At 42.6% G+C, this 23,907-nt stretch overlaps 1 protein-coding gene across 2 annotated transcripts; it reads right to left on the bottom strand.

The window, feature by feature from the left end:
- Positions 1-221: 221 nt before the first annotated feature.
- Positions 222-23,119, bottom strand: COQ10B (coenzyme Q10B). 2 transcript variants are annotated; one of them, XM_004032997.4, is made up of 5 exons: positions 21,353-23,119; positions 14,953-15,102; positions 12,340-12,532; positions 5,082-5,183; positions 222-1,594 (listed from the first exon to the last, which is right to left on the bottom strand). In XM_004032997.4, exons 1-5 carry the CDS (start codon positions 21,454-21,456, stop codon positions 1,427-1,429), a joined length of 717 nt encoding a protein of 238 aa, XP_004033045.1. In that variant the 5' UTR covers positions 21,457-23,119; the 3' UTR covers positions 222-1,426. The 2 variants fall into 2 exon arrangements, with proteins under 2 accessions (XP_004033045.1, XP_018877468.1); XM_019021923.3 differs by lacking the exon at positions 21,353-23,119 and adding an exon at positions 20,968-21,281.
- Positions 23,120-23,907: the final 788 nt, after the last annotated feature.

Below are 23,907 nucleotides of genomic sequence, written 5' to 3'. Positions count from 1 at the left end.
AGGGTTGTTGGTATGTAGTGAAAGGAGGACAGGAGATCAATGACTGGTTAAAAGAAAACTGAATTTTGCTTATATTTGTTAAAGTCTGTTTCTTCATAGAAATAGATATTTTAGATATCTTCATATATATTTTTAAGACATGAAATGCTGTAACACCTTACTATGTCTATGCAAATACACATTTAAACAATATAGGAAGATTTCAATAACCAAACTAACTGTACAAAAAATAAACAAATTAACTTTATTACATTGCTACTTCAACTTCAGTCCTTACATTGATTTGTTTTTTAAAAAATACCAGTTTGAAACACATTACTGAAAGTGAGTGTACACAATAAATAGAAAATAGGGATGCATAGTGCTGGAGACATTCAACCAACTTATCTTCATCTGTTGCCTACTGTTGTAGACAAAATTTGACACACAATTAGCATTACTGAAAGAGCAGCCAAACTACCTCGGAGAAAGTGGCAAACTACTGGAAAAGTAGCTTAAAGCTCTGGACCACTCACCAAAAAAAAAAAAAAAAGAAGAAAATACACTGTTCATCTGGGAGCTAGCCTCATTATGGCACTGAATTTATCTACTAGTCATAAGAACAATTTTTAAAATATCAAAAGTCCCAGGGAACCTTCACTAACAGTTTTTGTTTTTGTTTTTGGAGACAGAGTCTCCCTCTGTTGCCCAGGCTGGAGTGCAGCAGGGCGATCTTGGCTCACTGCAACCTCCGCCTCCCGGGTTCAAGCGATTCTTGTGCCTCAGCCTCCCAAGTAACTGGGATTACAGGTGTGTGCCACCATGCCCAGCTAATTTTTGTATTTTTAGTAGAGATGGGGTTTCGCCATGTTGACCAGGCTGGTCTAGAACTCCTGACCTCAACTGATCTGCCCACCTCAGCTTCCCCAAGTGCTGGGATTACAGGTGTGAGCCACTGTGCCCAGCCCAAAGTTTTTACTTTAAATATATGATTACTCAAATATCCTAAGCCATACGGCAGGCCCTATAACAATAAGTTACAAATAGTCTGAATTTAATAACTTAAGTGTGATATGGTTAATATAATACATACTGTGTGAATATCTTAACTAACCTCTTTCAGGTAAGGTGATAATTAAAAGGTTTAAATTTACAGTTTCAACTTCTGCTCAGAAGAATCATGCCAGTATTCTAGCAATGGTGATGACATCCCATTATTGTAATGTAGAACGTGATAATGTCCATATTATTTTGAATTATACTTGAAGAAATAATTCTATGTACAAGTGAGTCTATATTCTATGTGCAAATTTTCAATGGTGCAGGTTTATAACCAAAGCTGCGTTTAACAAATGCTTTCTGGCTTCTGAAAACATGTCATGAAAATACTTCCCAAAAGTGAACAAACTAAAGTCAGAAGCAGGTGGCACCAGTTCTTTTTTTGCCTTTATGTGTGATGGACTTCATGGAGCATTAACTCCCGAGGTATATTTGTTTCTGGACCATACAGCTTACATGCTCTTCTTTCAAAGGCAGCTACCATCTGCTTCACAACTTCATCAAAAAACAGTGTGGCAAGCTGGGAATGTAGAAGTGATCGAAATTCAAAAGAAATCTGTAGGAAAATATTGAAAATTATTTTAGAAAAAATTATTTTTTGCTTTTTTTTTTTTGGTTTTCCTGGAGAGGGACTCTCGCTTTGTTGCCCAGGTTGGAGTGCAGTGGCACAATCGCGGCTCACTGCAGCCTCAACCTCCTGGGCTCAAGCAATCCTCCCACCTCTGTCTCCCAAGTAGCTGGTACTACAGGCACATGCCACCACACGTGGCTAATTTTTGTGTGTGTGTATATATATATTTTTTTTTTCTTTTTTTTTTGGGGGCGTAGAGAAGGGGTTTTGCCATGTTGCCCAGGCTGATCTCAAACTCCTGGGCTAATGCAATTCTGCCCACTTCAGCCTCCCAAAGTGTTGGGATTATGGGCATGAGCCACTGTGCCCAGCCAGAAAGATTTTTTTTAAACTAAATCTCCACTTAGGACAGTGGTGTTCACACTACGAACTGGGTATCTAAGGTAGAATTGTGTGGATGTATGTAGGTGGGATTTTTAGCACCCCCCCCAAAAGAGGGAATCTTCTTTTACTGCAACAAGCACAGTTGCTGGCACAATAAGCTTACATAAAGAAGGCCAATGAAATCTCATTTCAAGGGAAAAAGTCTGTTTCTTAATAAGAGAAGACTGGAAAAAACCTTTGCTGAATACATTAATCACTATGCCTTCTTATTAATGTGTCCCTTTTAGATCCATCCTATCCCACAAAAGGAAATAAGGAAGGAAAGTGATCCTTCTCATAGGTATCACTGAGAAGCACCAGCAGGAAGAGGAGGCTGGAAGTGTGCATGCACATGTGTGCCTAACCCACAGGGCAGATGGTGTAAGTGGTTTAATCTTTCTTTCTTTTTTTTTTTTTTTTTTTTTGAGACGGAGCCTTGCTCTGTCGCCCAGGCTGGAAATGGCCCAATCTCGGCTCAAATGCAACCTCTGACTTCCAGGTTCAAGCGATTCTCCTGCCTCAGCCTCCAGAGTAGCTGGGACCACAGGCACCTGCCACCACGTCCAGTTAATTTTTGTATTTTTAGTAGAGACGGGGTTTCACCATGTTGGCCAGGCTGGTCTCAAACTCCTGACCTCAGGTAATCCACCCACCTAGGCCTTGCGAAGTGTTGGGATTACAGGCATGAGCCACTGCGCCCAGCCACGTGGTTCAATCTTAAAGTAGCCAATGATTTGGACAAGCTTGTCCAATCCACCTTATTTTGTAGTTGTTGTTTTGTTTTGTTTTGTTTTAGGCTCTTAACAGCCTGAAGCCATGGGTTTTAGTTTCTGTCTCTAGTGGTTAAGTGGAAAAGAGGGATGAGGAAGAGGCTTTACTGGCCCAACCAGAAACAGAAACTAAGAACCCATGACTGTATTCTCTCCCTTGGATACCCTTTCAGAACTTTATTTATACCCTCTCATTGTTCCATATAGAATTCAAGACAACTGGTTTGAGAACTGTGTTTTAAGGACCAAATATCCTCTAAATATTAAAATGTTTACCTTTCATTATGAAATAATTTCATTTTTGTAAAAAAAAAAACTACAAAATAATACAAAGAATTCCCATGTACCCATTACCCATATTTCCCTATTTTAATGTCTTCAATAACCATACTGCAATTATCAGAATCAGGAAATTAACAGAGGGAGTTACTACTACTAGATAATAATGTTATTATCTAATTTATATAGACCTTATTCAAATTTTCCCAATTGTCCTTTTTTTTTGAGACAGTGTCTCACTCTGTCACCCAGGTTGGAGTGCAGTGGTACGATCTCAGATCACTGCAACGTCCACTTCCTGGGTTCAAGTGATTCTCCTGGTTCGGCCTTTCAAGTAGCTAGGACTACAGGCATGCAACACTACACCCGGCTAATTTTTGTATTTTTAGTAGAGATGGGGTTTCGCCATGTTGGCCAGGCTGGTCTCAAACTCCTGACCTCAAGTGATCTGCCCGCCTCGGCCTCCCAAATTGCTGGGATTACAGGCGTGAGCCACTGTGCTTGGCCCCAATTGTCCTATTAATGTCTGTAATGCTTTAATGAAAATTACTCAAGAGCTGAGAACAGCACACGATAATTTAGTCAAAATTGCCACCATTTCTTAAAATTCAATGCCCGAGTTGCCTGTACAGAGAACAACTCCCATATTACCTGTTGGCAAAGAAAAGGCCACAAATTGCTTTAAGTTTTCTATAACTACGATTATATGAAAAAGAAAGTTACTAGGCCGGGTGCGGTGGCTCACGCCTGTAATCCCAGCACTTTGGGAGGCCAAGGTAGGCGGATCTCCTGAGCCCAGGAGTTCGAGACCAGCCTGGGAAACATGGCAAAACCCCATCCCTACATAGAATACAAAAATAAGCCTGTGTGGTGGTGCATTCCTATAGTCCCAGCTACTTGGGAGGCTGAGGTGTGAGGATCACTTGAGCCAGGGAAGCAGAGGTTACACTGAGTCAATATCACGGCACTGCACTCCAATCTGGGTGACAAAGTAGGGCCCCATCTCAAAAAAAAAAAAAAAAAAAAGAAAGTTACCAGACTCTAGATGCAAAAAAATGAAAAAAATCTATTACCTTATTTCTGCATGTTTTATTTTTAAATTTTTTGAGACAGGGTCTCACTCTGTTGCCCAGGATGGAGTGCAGTGATGTGATCATAGTTCACTGCAAGCTCGAACCCTTGGACTCAAGTGATCTGCTCATCAGCCTTCTCAGCAGCTAGGACTACTGGTGGGCACCACTACACAAGGATAATTTTATTTTTATTTTTATTTGTTTTGAGACAGTTTTGCTCTTGTTGCCCAGGCTGGAGTGCAATGGCACGATCTCGGCTCACTGCAACCTCCGCCCCCCGGGTTCAAGTGATTCTCCTGTCTCAGCCTCCTGAGTAGCTGGGATTACAGGCGCATGCCACCACGCCCGGCTAATTTTTGTATGTTTACTAGAGACGGGGTTTCATGATATTGGTCAGGCTGGTCTCGAACTCCTGACCTCAGGTGATCTGCCCGCCTCAGCCTCCCAAAGTGCTAGGGTTACAGGCGTGAGCCACCCCATCCAGCCGATAATTTTATTTTCACTAGAGACAAAGTCTTGCTATGTTCCCCAGGCTGGTCTCAAACTCCTGGCCTCAAGTGATCCACCTGACTCAGCCTCCCAAAGTGCTGGGATTCCAGGCATGGGCTACTGCACCTAGTCTGTTTCTGCATCTTATATGCAATGTGTTCTTTCATTTGGTGTTAATTTAAAACTATTATTAAGTTTAAAACTGTTATTAAGCTGGTTGTAAAGTCATGGCATGTATCTTACAATCTACAGATTTGTAAAAAACAGAATGAAGGAATATTCAAGGCTGCAAGAAATAGAATAAAAAAGAAATGTTCATTAGCATTTATGCAGAAAAAGGTATTCAACATAATTACGGCCTCTGTGTTCTAAAAAATGATTACTTTTTACCAATTTTACCTCATAAGTGGAACAAATCAAGGGCTTTATGAGACTTACTGAAAAATCCAAGGTACAAGTTCTTGGGTAGCCAGGAAGACCTGGGCTAAAACGCCAAATAGTCTCCAAATGATTGAAAAGTCTCCCATCAGTACAAGATGCCTACAACAAAATGAAAAAATAAAACCACAGTTAAATACCTTTGCTACTGGACATAATCTAAGAATCTACTATGACTGAGGCTGATTTCTTTCATAAGTAATAATTTATAGGTCAGACCATAGGAGATAAAGATATCTAATTTTTAGCTTGGTACTAGGAAGTAATGTCTTGCCAATATTAGCCTTTTTTTTTTTTCCTGCAGGGATCCCCAAGATTGCCAGTTGTTTTCTCTTCCATTGCTAACACCTGCTTTGCTACTTAGCTTTCCTTCCTCTAGAAGCAAAAGAGGGAGCTTCTTGGAAGCTTATTTCTAGCTCTGCCACATATAAGTGATCGTGAACAAGTTAAATCCCCATACCCTATTTCCTTAATCTGTAAAATAATACCTACTTTATATCATGAGATCACTGAAATGTTAATAAGGTACCTGGTACACATTTATCTCCTACTCAAAGACTGTTCTCTTATTAATCACGTATAGTCTTTCCTTCACTCTTTGCTCCTTATTCCTAGAGGCCTCTATCTAGTTTTCCTAACTGTGTAGTCCTGGCCCTTAGCCCTGATCCATTTCTTTCTGATTTTTTCAATGCACATGTATATTTTATATTCAGTATGCACACAATCACAATACTTAACCATACTATGTGCAGTGCATCTTGGTAGTTCCTATTTTGTATCATTAAAAAAATACTTATTGTGGCTGGATGTGGTGGCTCACACTTGTAATCCCATCACTTTGGGAGGCCAAGGTTGGGGGATCACTTGAGCCTAGGAGTTCGAGGCTGCAGTAAGCTATAATTATGCCACTGCACTCCAGCCTGGGCAACAGAACGAGATTCCCTGTCTCTTCGAAAAAAATTTAAAAATTAGCCAGGTTTAGTGATGCATGCCAGTAGTCCCAAGTACCCAGGAGGCTGAGGTGAGGGGACTGCTTGAGCCCAGGAGACTGAGGCAGCAGTGAACTATAATTACGCCACTGAACTCCAGCCTGGGTGACAGAGTGAGACACTGTCTGAAAAAATAAAATAAAAATAAAAATAAAAAAATAAAAAAATTTATTGAGATCCATGAAAGAGATGCCATCTGCAATCTGAAAATGGTAACCAGAACCATAGTTACTAGTTCATTGTTAGGACTGATTATGCTCGTTATGACCCTGAGAGATGCTCAGCTTTTTATTTTTATTTTTATTTTTTCCCACCTCAGCCTCCCAAGTAGCTGGGACCACAGGTGTGTGACACCATGCACAGCTAATTATTTCATTTTTTGTAGAGTTGTGTTCTCCCTAAGTTGCCCAGGCTGGTAATGAACTCCTGGGCTCAAGTGAACCTCCTGCCTTGGCCTCCCAAAAGTGCTGGGATTACAGCAGGCGTGAACCACCTCATCCACACAAATAATCTAGAGCATTCCTAAAGTGCACAGGTAATTTCTAAGAGCATCAAGAGTCTATAATAAAATCTTGTTATTTCAGTTGCCCAACTTTAGGATAATACATTCTGCCCTTCTTTACAATCATTTAAGAAGCTTATAGGAAATTTAACATTAAAGGATAAACAGGTTTTGGGAGTATTCACTGTAACACAGCACCTTCCTCTGACTACTTTTTTTTTTTTTTTGAGACAGAGTCTCACTCTGTCACCCAGGCTGGAGTGCAGTGGCGCGATCTTGACTCACTGCAAGCTCCGCCTCCTGGATCCACACCATTCTCCTGCCTCAGCCTCCCAAATAGCTGGGACTACAGATGCCCGCCACCATGCTCGGCTAATTTTTTTTGTATTTTTACTAGATACGGGGTTTCACCATGTTAGCCAGGATGGTCTCGATCTCCTGACCTCGTGATCCCCCCGCCTCGGCCTTCCAAAGTGCTGGGATTACAGGTGTGAGCCACCACACCCGGCTTCCTCTGACCACTTTTATATAAAATCTGGCAGTATTTCACTCACTCCAATTATCTAGCCCAAGGATGCACGGATTTTTACTGTTATGTTTTGACACGAAGAGTTTGCCAAAGACCTCATTTCTAAGAGCAGAGATACTGAATAGTAGAAGCTGTCATAATGATGACCTACTACTGACTGTTCTGAGTGAACTGATTTAGACCATTATATAAACTAATCCATATAAAATGTTTCTATCATGAAGCAGGCAGTAAAAGTCATTGAACTGTTGCCTCTCTGAAAATGTTCAAGGGCTTCTGGCCATTAAAGATTAGTGTAGACTAGAATTACTGACATATTAAGTGACAGGCATGTTTTGGTCAGCTAATAATTCACAGAACTGTCACATGGCTTCTGTTCTTCCCTTATAATAATTTTTACTGTATTGGGTAAAAAACAATAATAAATTTTACTGTGTTGTCTATTGGGTATTAAAATCCAGAACCTGGCCGGGCATGGTGGCTCATGCCTGTAATCCCAGCACTTTGGGAGGCCAAGGCGGGCGGATCACCTGAGGTCGGGAGTTCGAGACCAGCCTGACCAACAGGGAGAAACCCCGTCTCTACTAAAAATACAAATTAGCTGGGCGTGGTGGCACATGCCTTTAATCCCAGCTACACAGGAGGCTGAGGCAGGAGAATCGCTTGAACCTAGGAGGCAGAGGTTGTGCTGAGCTGAGATTGCGTCATTGCACTCCAGCCTGGAAAACAAGAGCGAAACTCCATCTTAATCAATCAATCAATCAATCAAATCCAGGACCCGGGCAACAAGAGTGAAAATCCATCTCAATCAATCAATCAATCAAATCCAGAACCTTGGTAACAAGAGCGAAACTCCATCTAAATAAATAAATAAATAAATAAAATCCAGAACCCAGGCCAGGCATGGTGGCTCATTCCTGTAATCCCGGGATTTTGGGATGCCGAGGCAGGCAGATCACCTGAGGTCAGGAGTTTGAGACCAGCCTGGCCAACATGGTGAAACCTCGTTTCTACTAAAAATACAAAAATTAGCTCAGTGTGGTGGCACATGCCTATAATCCCAGCTACTCAGGAGGCTGAGGCAGGAGAATCGCTTGAACCCAGGAGGCAAAGGAAGCGGTGAGCCGTAGATCATGCCATTGCACTCCAGCCTGGGCAACAAGAGTGAAACTTGGTCTCAGAAAAAAAAAAAAAATCTGGAAACTGAACCCAGGAACAACTGAAAGTTGAGCATATATTCTCAAGTATGTCTTTAAAAAACAAACTAGCATTATTATGTGAGGCAACTTATAATGAAAAAATAGGGGGAAGGAGAGTGGGAAAAAAAAAAAGAAAAAATAGTTTTGGAGTCAGACACATGCAAGTGTGAATTTGCCCAAGGTTCTTAATCTCCTTAAGCTTCATAAAATTGAGATAGCTATGATCATCTAATGCAGGTTATTATGAAGATTACTTTTTTTCTAGTACAGTTTATCCCTCCCTTAGCAGTGCTGAAAGTTACTCTAAGATTATTATGAATGTCTCTGAATCTGCAATAATCCAAAAATACAGGTAGTGAAAGCTTCATAAGTAAGGAGCCCTCATGACTCCCATCATTATAGTATTGCTGTTGAGGATACAGAGATGAAAAAGACAGGGGCTCCTTCCCTCAAGTACCACAGTCTTGTCAAGGAGAAATCCTGTTGAAGAAATATATTACAGAGTGATAAAAGAACGCATGAATAAAGCACAGGCGAATCACCAAGGTAGTGCTACTTATCAATATGAAAGGAAAGAGAGAAAATGACCCCAGGTGGTCAGAATTTGAAGGAATATCAAGAAGGTAAGTGCATTACAGATAGAAGAATAAGCAATATGCAAAGGCACACGGCTGTGGAATAGTGCTGTACTGTGCATTCGTGGAACTTTTAAGACATTCGGTATTAGCTGAACATCAAGTATAGTATTACGTGGGAGGAGGGAGCAGGGAAGTAAATGGGTCAATGTGCAATGATAAAGAGATTTACTTTATCCTGTGTGGTTTTGTTTTTGTTTTGTGTTTGTTTGTTTTGAGACGGAATTTCGCTCATTGTCCAGGCTGGAGTGCAATGGCGCGATCTCGGCTCACTGCAACCTCTGCCTCCTGGGTTCAAGTGGTTCTTCTGCCTCAGCCTCCCGAGTAGCTGGGATTATAGGCACTCACCACCACGCCTGGCTAAGTTTTGTATTTTTAGTAGAGATGACCTAAGGTGATGAAGCCATCTCGGCCTCAGCCTCCCAAAGTGCTGGGATTACAGGTGTTAGCCACCTGTTTGTTTTTTAGAGATGGAGTCTTACTTGCTATGTTGCCCAGGCTGGAATGCAGTAGCTATTCACAGGCATGATCACTGCACATTACAACCTCAACCTCCTGGGCTCAAGAGATCCTTCTGCCTCAGCCTCCTGAGTAGCTGGGATTACAGGTGCATGCTACCAAACCTAGCTTATCCTGTAGGTTTTAAGAAGGCAGGGGAGAGAGGCTGGGCCTGGTGGCTTATGGCTGTAATCCCAGCACTTTGGGAGGCCAAGGCAGACAGATCACCTGAGGTCAGGAGTTCAAGACCAGCGTGGCCAATATGGAGAAACCCCGTCTCTACTAAAAATACAAAAAAATTAGCCGAGTGTGGTGGCACACGGCTATAATCCCAGCTACTTGGGAGGCTGAGGCAGGAGAATCACTTGAATCCGGGAGGCAGAGGTTGCAGTGAGCTGTGCTTGTGCTACTGTACTGCAGCCTGGGCAACAGAGCAAGACTCTGTCTCAAAGGAAAAAAAAAAAAGGCAGCAGGGAACAGAAGAAAGGTAGATAGTGAGGAAAAAATGAGGTTTATTTAGAGTTCTTTTAGTTAGAAGCAGCATAATATATATACTAAGATTTAAGTTCTGGATGGGCGCAGTGGTTCACACCTGTAATCCCAGCACTTTGGGAGGCTGAGGCAGGCAGACCATGAGGTCAGGAGATTGAGACCATCCTGGTTAACACGGTGAAACCCTGTCTCTACTAAAAATACAAAAAATTAGCCAGGCTTGGCGGTGGGAGCCTGTAGTCCCCGCTACTCGGGAGGCTGAGGCAGGAGAACGGTGTGAACCCAGGAGGTGGAGCTTGCAGTGAGCCAAGATCACGCCACTGGAAGCGCCACTGCACTCCAGCATGGGTGACAGAGTGAGACTCCATCTCAAAAAAAAGATTTAAGTTCTAAGGGACTGAATGGTAAATTGAGCTCAGGAAATAGAAAAAAAAAATTAAGATTATAGAAATATTCACTGGTGTCAGACAGCTGGAGTCTCGGCTCTGTGACCTTGGACAAGTTTTCTATCTCTTCTAAGCCTTAGTTTCCTCAACTTTAAATAAATAATAACTCTTGAACCTCAAAGGGCTTTTGTGAAAATTTGAGTAATTCAAGTAAAGCAGTAAAATGGGCTCAGTAAATGTTAGCTATTACGACAGACTGTAGTTTAAAAACTCTAAAACAATGAGGCAAGCAGGTGAAAGCATTTGTAATAATAGCAAAATCCTAGTCCACAGCATTTTAAGTGGAATTGAAGTTTTAAGGGTAAGAATAGGGCAGATAGGGTCTTAGCTTCACTGGACAGCGACAGTGTTCTCTTTCTTTCTAGCTGCACCAGAAAGAGCACATCTGAGAGCTGCACCCCCTTCAATGCCTAACAAAGAGCTGACTAAGGTATTTGGCTCTGGCCACTTACCAAGAAATTACATCATCATTAAATCCTGTGGGCAAAAAATAACTCAGTTTTAAAAATCTTTGGCCACTCCAAAATGGGAATGCAAAAGAAATATGCATTATCCCATGGAATTCTGCCTTTTTGTTTTTAAGGTCAGTATCCTTTTCTACATGTGTATCCTCCTCTGACAAGCATAAGATGATTAATATAATGTAAGAGCAGTTGGCATTTCAGTACCTGGTACTTGGCAGGATAATCTCAACAATGTTTATATATGTGTGTGTGTATATATATATATATATATATATATATACATATTTTTTTTTTTTTTTTTTCTGACAGAGTTTCATTCTTGTTGCCCAGGCTGGAGTGCACTGGCGCAATCTCAGCTCACTGCAACCTCTGCCTCCTGGGTTCAAGTGAGTCTCCTGCCTCAGCCTCTTGAGTAGCTGAAATTACAGGTGCTTGCCACCATATTGGCTAATTTTTTTGTATTTTTAGTAGAGACGGGGTTTCACCATGTTGGCCAGGCTAGTCTCAAACTCCTGACCTCGGGTGACCCACCCACCTCAGTCTCCCAAAGTGCTGGGATTACAGGCGTGAGCCACTGTGCCCCCCAATATTTTTATATTTTTTCTTTTCATTTTTATTTAATTTTTTTTGAGACACTGTCTCACTCTGTTGCCCAGGCTGAAGTGTAGTGGCTTAATCACAGCTCTCTCTAGCCTCAACTTCTTGGGTTCCCATCTCAGCTGCCTGACATGACATATTTATGTCTTTTTTTTTTTTTTTTTAATTTTGAGACGGAGTCTCGCTGTGTTGCCCAGGCTGCAGTGCAGCGGCACTATCTCGGCACACTGCAACCTCTGCCTCCGGGTTCAAGTGATTCTCCTGCCTCAGCCACCTGAGTAGCTGGGATTACAGGCACACACCACTACGCCCGGCTAATTTTTGTATTTTTAGTAGAGACGGGGTTTCACCATGTTGGTCAGGCTGGTCTTGAAGTCCTGACCTCGTAATCCGCTCGCCTTGGCCTCCCAAAGTGCTGGGATTAAAGGCGTGAGCCACAGCGCTATGCCTTTATCTTTTCTACCTTTCTTTATCCTCTCACCACTTTAATTTTTTTCCTTCCTTCTTCCCCACCATTCCTTCTTTAATTTAAAAACTATATATTTAGTAAACAAATTTACTCTTCCCCCAATAATAAAAGTATTTAATTCATATTTTAAAACAGTTGAAAAATTAAATTAAAACATTTCCCACTTGGGTGGTGCAAGTGATCTGCCCTGTGGGTCAGTAGTCCTCAATAGAAGGGAAAAAAAAGGGAAAAGTTTCCCATTCCCATATTATATTTAAATTTCTATTGGAAAGAATAACGCTAACATTGTATAAAGTAACACAGTTAGGAGATATAATAAATTTTTTACCCTCCTCCTGTTAGGTTAAATAAGTTTTTTTAGGCTATTACATTTTAACTCATTTGACAAAGTTAATATATGGAAGAATATTTAAAAACAACAAAAAACAAAACTGTTACCTTTACTAAATGTGGTTTCACCAAGGTTACTACTGATGTATATCGCTCCAACACAGGTGGAAATCCAATTTCTAATCTTGTTTTACAATATCCAGATCTCTTTGATATAACATCTGATTTTTTGCACCAAGGAACAAAATGCTTGTAATCCTCCACTCCCGATACTACATCATACATTTCCTGCATTGAATACCTTTAAAAAATAAAAATAAAAAAGAGGTGTTAACTCCATCTAGTTATATAATATATGCATACTTTAAAGTGAATATATATAAAACTTACCGTGTATGATAAATAAATCATTCAGCACATATATTAAACCACATTCTGGAATCAATGACCTCAAAGCAACACAGAAAATAAAAGGTCTCTAAATAAATACATACATGATATGGCAGAGATCACAATTTGGCATCTCACAGGTTGAATCTGACATAAAGAGGTAATTTTTTTTTTTTTTTTTTTTTTTGAGATGGAGTCTCATTCTGTTACCCAGGCTAGAGTGCAGTGGTACGATCTCAGCTCACTGCAACCTCCACCTCCCGGGTTCAAGCGATTCTCCTGCCTCAGTCTCCCGAGTAGCTGGGACTACAGGCACGTGCCACCCGGTCAGCTAATTTTTTGTACTTTTAATAGAGATGGGGTTTCACTGTGTTAGCCAGAACGGTCTCGATCTCCTGACCTGGTGATCCGCCCACCTCGGCCTCCCAAAGTGCTGGGATTACAGGCATGAGCCACCGCGCCCGGCCTAAAGAGGTAGTTTTTAAATTTTTAGTAGCCAGCATTTAAAACTTGAGAGTATGGCCAGGCGTGGTGGCCTGTAATCCCAGCACTTTGGGAAGCTGAGGTGGGTAGATCACCTGAGGTCAGGAGTTTGAGACCAGCCTGGCCGACATGGTAAAACTCGGTCTCTACTAAAAATACAAAAATTAGCCAGGTGTGGTGGCTCACGCTTGTAATCCCAGCTACTCGGGAGGCTGAGACATGAGATTTGCTTGAACCCAGGAGACAGAGGTTGCAGTGAGTGAAGATCATGCCACAGCCTGGGCTATAGAGTGAGACCCTGTACACCTCTCTCCCTCTCTCTCCCTCTCTCTCTCTCACACACACACACACACACACACACACACACAGAGCAGACTAAATCAGTATTTTTTTAGTTGCCATTTCTCTTTTTAACAGGTAACACCTGTGACAATGATGTCTCTCCAAAGATTTGCACTCTTTTTACGTGGTGCTGTTGCTAGGAAGTACCTGCCCATCAGGAGCAACAATTCCCAGTCCTCATTTCCACTGCGTTTAGATGGGGTCACAATTAGCTGTTGCCAGTAATATCTGGGAGGAGGTGTTGTGTGTCACCTCCAGACCAATGTGATTAACATTCTGAAGACTAAGTAATTACAGAGGTCAAAAGTTGGATGTAGCCTGGGTTTCTGAGTCACTACTTGGACTACAGTAGACGGCACACCCATTTGAACTCTACATGAGAAAAAAAAAATAAACTGTTGGGTATTATCTATAGGGCTGTTAGCATTACCTTAACTAATACAGAGACTAGCTAGTAATAAAGGTGAACTTAGTGAACAATGCTGTTAAGTCTTTTATTACAGAAAAATAGGGAGAACAAAAGCAAATGAGTAAAATTAACAAAATGCACTTTCACAAAGCTTCATGGCCAGTTGGGAATTAAGAGCCATTTGTAGAAATTCCCCTATGGAGGGATGGTGTATTTCCGGTTTAGCAGAACTGTAGTGTCTTTACCATCTGCTCTGTTTACCTCTAGATCAGGGGCCACACCTGGCCGATCACCTGTTTTTGTAAATAAAGTTTTACTGGAATGTGGCCACACCCGTTTATTTAAATATTATCTATGTCTGCCTTTGGACTTCAATGAAGGAGCTGAGCAGTCCCTATGGCCCACAAAACCTAATATAGCTACTATCTGTTCCTTTACAGAAAATGTTTACCAAAGGCTCTAGATGAGGAGCCTTAGTATGTATGTACTTATCTATGTATATCTATACATGAGGAAGCTATGTAAACATATGGCCCAATGTATCAGTAATGTTGCTAATACAGAAAAGAACAATGCACAAAAAATGTAAGTCATAAATAATTTTCTTTACATGTCAAAGATTTAAGTCTATACTAAAGAGTTACCATATAATTATATTCATTCAACAAATATTTATAAAATAGCAATGGCTAGGTCAGGAGCAGTGGCTCATGCCTGTAATCCCAGCACTTTGGGAGGCCAAGGCAGGTGGATCATGAGGTCAGGAGGTTGAGACTAGCCTGGCCAACACAGTGAAACCCTGTTTCTACTAAAAATACAAAAATTAGCTAGGCATGGTGGCATCTGCCTGCAACTCGGGAGGCTAAGGCAGGAGAATCGCTTGAATCAGAGAGGTGAAGGTTACAGTGAGCCAAGATTGCGCCACTGCACTCAAGTGCGAGACTCCATCTCAAAAGAAAGAAAGAAAAAAAAGGCCAACCTAGAAAAAAGAGAGCTTAGTCTGTAAGAAGATAATCCAGAGAGAAAGAGGCACGACACGATACCCCACGGAAAATTGTGAACATGCTCTTTTAGTAGAATTCTTATCATATACGAACCCTAAAATTCTTCTCTCTGAATATTCTTTCCTTTTGTTTATTAATGGTGCAGTGATTTTGAAGAAAGTTCGTGCACATATCTCCTTAGGCAAAATTGAGGTATGTAGTGGAAGAGTTCTGCTCATCAGTATACCACAGGAAGCTAAATATCTGAAAAGACAAAAATCACCTGATTTAGAGTGACAGTAAAAATTAAAAGGAAGCACAAATTATAGAAACTATAAAGTAATTATCACACTTTGTGAGGCTTTGCAACTTCAGAATGTTTCTGAAAAAATACACACACACGGGCACAGAAAAAGCACAGCTTCTTAAACACTGTAAAAAAAAAAAAAAAAAAAAGCTTAGTTAGGTTAGAAGCTTCTGGCATAAAAGGTATCTCTCCCAGAAAGTTGGCTTTCACTCTGCAGTCACGTGTTACAACTTACTCTTACCATAAGCTTTGCTAGATACACAAATATATTTTCTGATTTGTGTTGTCTACCCACGTTGTTTTCCTAGCTGGATCCACAGGTGTTTCTTAATTCTTGATCCACTCCAGTGAGACTTAAAATTAGGTCTCAAATCTCTTGGCAGACATCTGGTAGGACCACCTACCAGATGGTGAGTACTGATGCCAAGCATGGTGGCTCAAACCTGTAATCCCAGTGGTTTGGGAGGCTGATGCATGAGAATCCCTTGAGGCCAGGAGTTTGTGACCAGCCTGGGCAACATAGCGACCCTGTCTCTACAAAAAAATTTAAAAATTAGCCGGCCATGGTGGCATGTGCCTGTAGTTCCCGTTACTCAGGAACCTGAGGCAGCAGGATCGCTTGAATACAGCACTTCGAGGTTGCAATGAGCTATGAACACACCACGGGCACTGCAGCCTGGGTGACAGGGCGAGACTCTATCTCAACAAAAGCAAAAACAAAACAAATAAAAACCAACTGTTGCTGCGTTCTCCTTTACCTTGCAGTCTCCATTTCAATGCATATATGTAAAAACATGTCTAGTTAACCAGAAAGTTATTGTTCGAGGTACTTCTATGTACAAATGTCTGCTATATGCTTGTTCACCTAAATATTTTCAACTTTCCTTAATAAGATTATTACATAAGTGACTGGGTGAGGTGGCTCATGCCTGTAATCCCAGCACTTTGGGAGGCCGAGGTGGGTGGATCACGAGGTCAGGAATTCAAGACCAGCCTGGCTAACATGGTGAAACCCCATCTCTACTAAAAATACAAAAAATTAGCTGAGTGTGGTGGCAGGCGCCTGTAGTCCCAGCTACTCAGGAGGCTGAGGCAGGAGAATCACTTGAACCCGGGAGGCGGAGGTTGCAGTAAGCCGAAGTTGTGCAACCACACTCTAGCCTGGGTAACAGAATGAGACTCCGTCTCAAAAAAAAAAAAAAGAGAAAAGAAAAAAGATTATTACATAACTATTTGACTATTTGACACTACTAGTCATTGCTGGCCAGGATAATTCAATTTAAATTATCCACATATTTACTGAGCTCCTATTCTAAGTTAAGACTGTGCTAAGTACTAGGGATATAATGGTGAATAAAACAAACACAAGCCTTATGAAGATTATATTCTAGTTGAAGAATGATTCAAAAAAGTGCTGAAGAAGAGATGCAGGGAAGAGGGAGGTGTAATTAGGACCTCCTTTAGACAGGGTGACCTAGGAATCCCTTAAAAGATTTTAGCTGAGACATAGTGGACAAGGAGTTAGCCATGCAAAGAGAGAAAAGAAGTGTGTACATACATAATAACTGTGTGTGTGCATGTATATGTATATACTAATACACACAGGCATTAGTAGCATTTAATATCTCATTCCATTTATTTATATATATGAATACATATACATATGTACATACATATATATGTAAATGGAGTGGATCGCACCACCGCACTCCAGCCTGGGCGACAGTGACTCTCCGTCTCAAAAGAAGAAAAAAAAAAAAGAAAAAGAAAATATGACCCCAAAGTGTAAAACACAACCCCAATTAGAGAGAGATAAATTTGGGCTCTATAATACAATGAAGAACTTTAGAGCTGTTTATAAAAATTGAACACGCTTATTACAGAGAAAATGAAACAGAGGTCAGTGAATTTGCTTACGGTAAATAGTACATGACTATCTGTTAAAATGTAATGGAGGCCGGGTGCGGTGGCTCATGCCTGTAATTTCAGCACTTTGGGAGGCTGAGGTAGGCGGATCAACTGACGTCAGGAGTTCGAGACCAGCTGGCCAACATGGCGAAACCCTGCCTTTACTAATAATACGAAAATTAGCCGGGTGTGGTGGCACATGCCTGTAATCCCAGCTACTCAGGAGGCTGAGGCAGGGAAAATGCTTGAACCTGGGACGCGGAGGTTGCAGTGAGCCGAGATGGCGCCACTGCACTCCAGCCTGGGCAACAGAGCAAGACTCCCCGTCTCAAAAAAAAAAAAAAAAGTAATTGAAAAGACACATAAACTGTATATGGGTAAACTTTATTAGGACCTTTTAAGATTTTAAGATTCTTATATATTCAGCTATAAATAACACTTCATGAATGAAAATACAAAAAAGCAAGATGACTTTGTGAATTCTAAATTTTCTGGGACATCACAAGTAGTAGTTGATTTTACAATAGTGGTAAGAGCATAATTCTATGTTTCGATACATACAATGCATAGTGATCACATCAGGGTAATTAACACATCCATCATCTCAAACATTCATCATTTATTTGCACTAGGAACATTCAATATACTCTTTCTACCTATTTGAAACTATATATTATTGCTAACTATAGTCATCCTACAGTGGTATAGAAGACGGGTCCCCAACGCCCAGGCCATGGACTGGTACCTGTCCATGGCCTGTTAGGAACCAGGCTGCACAGCAGGAGGTGAGTATTACCGCCTGAGTTCTGCCTCCTGTCAGATCAGTGGTGGCATCAGATTCTCATAGGAGCCAGAACTCTATTGTGAACTGCACATGCGAGGAATCTAGGTTGTTTGCTCCTTATGAGAATCTAACCTGATGATCTGAGGTGCAACAGTTTCATCCCGAAGCCTTCCCCCCCACCACCACCCCCATTTGTAGAGAAACTGTCTTCCACAAAACTGTTCTCTGGTGCCAAAAAGGTTGGGAATCGCGGGTATAGACCATTAGAAACGTATTCCTCCTATCTAGCATTAATTTTGTATCCTTCAACAAATCTCTCCCTATCCCTTCCTTTCTCCCAGCTTTCCCAATCTTTAGTATCCTCTGTTCTAAGATCAATTTTTTTTAAAATTTATTTTTTACTTATTTTTTTGAGACGGAGTCTTGCTCTATCACCCAGGCTCGAGTGCAGTGGTGTGATCTAGGCTCACTGCAAGCTCTGCCTCCCGGGTTCACGCCATTCTCCTGCCTCAGCCTCCCGAGTAGCTGGGACTACAGGCACCCACCACCACACCCTGCTAATTTTTTTGTATTTTTAGTTGAGATGGGGTTTCACTGTGTTAGCCAGGATGGTCTCGATCTCCTGACCTTGTGATCCACCCACCTCAGCCTCCCAAAGTGCTGGGATTACAAGCGTGAGCCACTGCGCCCAGCAAGATCAACTTTTTTTTTTTTTTGAGATGGAGTCTCACTCTGTCGCCAGGCTGGAGTGCAGCGGTGCTATCTCGGCTCACTGCAACCTCTGCCTTCCAGTTCAAGCGATTCTCCTGCCTCAGCCTCCCGAGTAGCTGGCACTACAGGCGCCCGCCACCACACCCAGGTAATTTTTGTATTTTTAGTAGAGATGGGGCTTCACCATGTTGGCCAGGATGGTCTTGATCTCTTGACCTTGTGATCTGCCCACCTTGGCCTCCCAAAGTGCTGGGATTACAGGCGTAAGCCACCGTACCTGGCCAAGATCAACTTCTTTTAGCTTCCACATATGAGAGAGAACTCGTCATATGTAACTTTCTGTTCCTGGCTTATTTCATTTAACATAATGCCCTCCAAGTCCATCCACGTTGCTGCAAATGACAGAATTTCATTCTTTTTTTATGGCTGAATAGTATTCCCATCGTGTACTAATATATACACCACATTTTCTTTATCCATTCTTCTGTTTTATTGTTGTTGTTGTGTTTGAGTCAGGGTCTCACTCCATCACCCAAGCTGGAGTGCAGTGGCATAGTCATGACACACCGCAGCCTCCACTGCCTGGGCTCAGGTGATTCTCCCACCCCAAGTCCCAATTAGCTGGGACCACAGGCATGCGCCACCAAGCCCTGCCAATTTTTTACTTATTTGTAGAAACGAGGTCTTGCTATGTTGCCCAGGCTGGTCTCAAACTCCTGATTTCAAGTGATCCTCCTGCCTCAGCCTCCCAAAGTGTTGGGATTACAGGTGTGAGTCACTGTGTCCGGCCTTGTTTATTTTTTGAGACAGGGTCTGGTTCTGTTGCCCAGGAATGAGTGCAGTGGCCCAAACAAGGCTCACTGCAGCCTCAACCTCCTGGGTTCAAGTGATCCTCCCATCTCAGCCTCCTGAGCAGCTAGAACCACAAGCTTGCACTACCACATAGCCAGCTAATTTTTCTGTATATGTGTATATGTATACACACACACACATTTTTTTTTCTTTTTTTTGGTAGAGACAAGGTTTTGCCATGTTGTCCACGCTGGTTTCATGAGCTCAGGCAATCCTCCCGCCTCAGCCTCCCAAAGTGTTGGAATTACAGGCATAAGCCACTGCACCCAGTCCCATTCATCTGTTGTTGGACACCTACGTTGATTCTGTATCTTAACTACTGTGAACAGTGCTGAAACCTTTACTTGAAAAAAGATGAGACCTTTGCTTCTAAAGAGGTGAATTGGGTATCTGGCTGACTTTTTACTATATATAAAGGTTCATGTATTTACTGGGAGGCAATACATGAACCTTTGTACCAGGTTCATGTATTGCCTCCCAGCCTACCCAAAAAAATACCCTTACACAATCTGATTACAAGCCTAAGGAAAACACCAGTGTTTAAAGCAAACTAACAGGACATTTTCTGATCAATTTGCATGCTATAGTTACAGTGGCCTGGACAGCACATCTATTTTCATGCACTGCCAGGAATACTATCTCTTAAACTACGATATGAAGATACACACATTCATATATACAGTTAAACCATGAAATGAATACTGCACAACTGGACCACATGGAGAACAGCTTTTTTTGTCACTCGTCTTCCAGTACCACGCTCTCATATACTTAAGTATAATAAAGGTCAGAATCTGATGCTTAACATTGGAAATGAACTCAAACTGCCGCCCTCATTATCATAAACAGTATTTATCTTGGAACTGAAGCCTCAATTTGATCATTAAAGCAACTGTATTTTTCTCAAAAGTAAGTGTTATTTGCAAGACAACATTTTATAAGAGTAATACAAACAGATCTCAAGTATGATGGCGTTATTCTGCTTGAAACTACTTTTTGAGGTTATTTCCTAAAGCAGGAGTAATTTTATGATTTTATGTGTCTCATCCAACATTTGTCTAAAGGGATTTAGATTTGGTAAGGTTGTTGGTGTTTTTAAAAATTCTTCATTGAATCTTTTTTTTAAAAAATTATTTCCTTGTTTCCAGTAGGGTCGGATCTTCATTTAATCTAAATGTCCTGGGGCTCAACCAGATTTGTGTTTTCTCTCCCCACCTCGTATTTTGTACACCTGAATTCATTTTAAACACACTAACTTTAATTTTCAAGAATATTACAATGCTATTAGTAAAAGGAAACTAAGTCGTACAAGTATGGTATACGTGTCCCGACCTCCATCTCCACCCCCACCTACCAAAAAATGAACCAACCAGGAAAATCGAAAGCTGACTATGCTTCAAGGTTACAGGACCTGTAAGTTACAGCAGAGTGAAAAAATCCAAGTCCCTTATGCTGGCTGTATTTAGTTTTGTAAACACTAAATGGCGAGGGCAAAGCACTCTTTCAGAAATTGGGAAAACGCATCTGACCATCTGGCAGGTAGAAGGAACCGGAGAAGGGGGCTCACCGCCAAACACAAACTCCCATACAACCAGCAGCCGGCAACCCTTCTGCGCAAAGTTAAAACTTTCCAACAGCAGTAGCAACAAGCCATAGGGGAGGAGACCGGAAGAGCCCAAAGGCACCAATGGCCAAATTGCTTCCAAAGTCGCTTCGCCGATGATTCACCGCCTCTCACGAGGGAAACGAGCCACGAACACAGTCTTGGGCCCAAGGTGATGCGCGCCGCTCTTGAGTCCCTCAGATGCCAAACGCAAAAAAAAGCCTTCTCCTCTAAAGACACGGAAATGCACCGAGTCCGGCTCTGCCTCACCCCCAAATCCTTCCGGTCCCCCAACTCGGCAGCCAAAATCGAAAACTACTCTCGTCCCAGCGCCCCCGCTGTTGATTACCTGCCATTCCGCACGGGCGCCTGCGCCCCGGCCGCTGTCGCCGACTTCGGACGGCATCCCGAGACTACCCTTCTCAAGGCCGTATGACCAGTCCGAGCTGCCATGATAGACTCCCCGAAGCCGGTCGTCACCTCCCGCACCAGCCCTGCAGCACCGCCCTCCTCTGGTCGCGCCCGGAGCCCGGCTCCGGTCTCTTCCAGCCAATGGACTGGCCGCCTGCGCAGCCTGACACGCCCCTTCTTCCCTTCCGGGTTGCACGACGCTGATACACGCTGACCGTAAACGTTCCCGTGAGCCTGTCGGCCAATCGGAGCTGCGGGCCCGCCAGGACACACCTCTCTCTCCTGACCGACCAATCGCTTTTCCCGTGCGCTCGCGCAATTTGCGTAATACTCAGTGACTGCTCAGTCCACGCCCCGCGCAGGAACTGTTCCTGGATTAACCAACTGCCTGGTTCTCCTGGGGTCCGCTTCCGGGAGGCCAGTCAGTGAGCCCCCCCGCCCCGGGGGCTGCGGGAAGCCCCAGGGCTTGAGTGTTAATTATGTAACTGTCCGAACCCGTGAGTGCGGAGCCAGACAGGCCACCACTCCTGGCTGCGAACCTGGCTGTCAGCGTCCTGCTTGTTAATGATTGTCTAATACAATGCCTGCCTTGCCTATCTAACGGGGTAATTGTGAGGGCAACATAAGGTACTGTCATTAGGAAAGACTCAGTTATCCAGCAGCAGTTCCGTCTGCCTTCTTCCTGCGTGTCCCACATTTTAATTGGTGTTCTCGTATGATTTGGGTTTCCCTTATTCCATACTAATCAGACGACTTCGCTTTGATTTACTTGTTTTGGTGATCAGTCATCAAGTCCAGACTTCTTGTTCCCTCAGTTTGTTTTCAGGTCTTTACTTAAGGTTTGTGCACCAATAGTTTTCCTGCAAACTGTAAAGTGAGGATGACAATACTACCTATTTAATATAGTTTGGGTGTAAATGAGATTGTTGATTAAATGTAGTCAGTATTTATTTGTGTGGCACCTACTAGATGCTGGAGAAGTGAGCAAAAGTCTTCACTGTCACAGAGCTTATATCCTAGTGGGGGAAAGAAACCAATTAGTATGTAGTGCAATGGCAGCTTGTTATATGTCCCATAAACTAAACAGTAAAGCAGGGTAAGGAGATGAAGAGGGAGGAATATGGTAGGGTGCTGTTTTATATAGGGTGGTTAGGAGGGGCTCTAAGAGGATGACACTGAACAAAGGCCTAAAATGAAGTGATGAAGTGAACTCTGATTACTTGGGAGAAAATGACTTTCAGGTGTATGGAACAGCAAGTGCAGAGGCCCCAGGCAGGAACAATCTTAGCATGCTTTAGGAAGAGCAAGGAGTTTGGAGCACAGCGAGAGGAGGAAAGTGGTAGGAAATAAGGTCAGCGAGGTAGGCAGAGCTTAGTGCCACGGAAGCCATAGTATGCTACCAATTTTTTATTGTATTCTAAGCGTGAAGGAAAGCCATTAGAGTTTGAGTGCAGAACAGTTACTTGATATGATTTACATTTAAAGCAATATCCCAGCTGTTGTGCCTATGATTATTTTCTCCTCTTGCTTGGTTTATTGCAGTCACCCCTTACTAGATACTTTGTGGAGTAAATTGAAATCATCAGCTACAAGGTTTGTCAAACATTTTGCAGTACAACACATGATGTACTTGTAGATTGAGGTGGTTCTGTAGCTGCATGGACAATTCTGTATCAACTACTTTCAAATACACAATCCTTGTGTGTCCGGAATTGGTGGGTTCTTGGTCTTGCTGACTTCAAGAATGAAGCCACGGACCCTCACTGTGAGTGTTACAGTTTTTAAAGATGATGTGTCCCGAGTTCATTCCTTCTGACTTTCAGACGTGTCCGGAGTTTCTTCCTTCTGGTGGGTTTGTGGTCTCACTGACTTCAGGAGTGAAGCTGCAGACCTTTGCAGCATTACAGCTCTTAAAGGCGGCGCATCTGGAGTTGTTCGTCCCTCCCGGTGGGTTCGTGGTCTCCCAGGCTTCAGGAGTGAAGCTGCAGACCTTCGTGGTGACTCTTACAGGTCTTAAAGGTGGCACACACTCAATGAGTGAGCAGCAGCAAGATTTATTGCAAAGAGCAAAGAACAAACCTCCCACAACATGCAAGGTGAACCCAAAGAGTTGCTGCTGCTGGCTCAGGCAGCCTACTTTTATTCCCTTAGCGGACCCCACCCACAGCCTGCTGATTGGTCCATTTTACAGAGAGCTGATTGGTCCGTTTTCACAGGGTGCTGAGTGGTGCGTTTACAAACCTTGAGCTAGACACAGAGTGCTGATTGGTGCATTTACAATCCTTTAGTTAGACACAAAGTGCTGATTGGTGCGTTTACAATCCTTTAGTTAGACACAAAGTGCTGATTGGTGCGTTTACAAACCTTTAGCTAGACAGAAAAGTTCTCCAAGTCCCCACCCATCCCGGAAGTCCAGCGGGCTTCACCTCTCACTGGCACTCCCGGGGTCTCTGCAGCACCCAGCCTAGGCACTCTGGCAGCCCAGAGGGAGCT

Source organism: Gorilla gorilla, chromosome 11 (assembly GCF_029281585.2).
Source record: "Gorilla gorilla gorilla isolate KB3781 chromosome 11, NHGRI_mGorGor1-v2.1_pri, whole genome shotgun sequence".
Classification (NCBI taxonomy): Eukaryota; Metazoa; Chordata; class Mammalia; order Primates; family Hominidae; genus Gorilla; species Gorilla gorilla.
The sequence above is the reverse complement of the archived record's forward strand: the minus strand, read 5'-3'. Positions and strand labels throughout refer to the sequence as shown.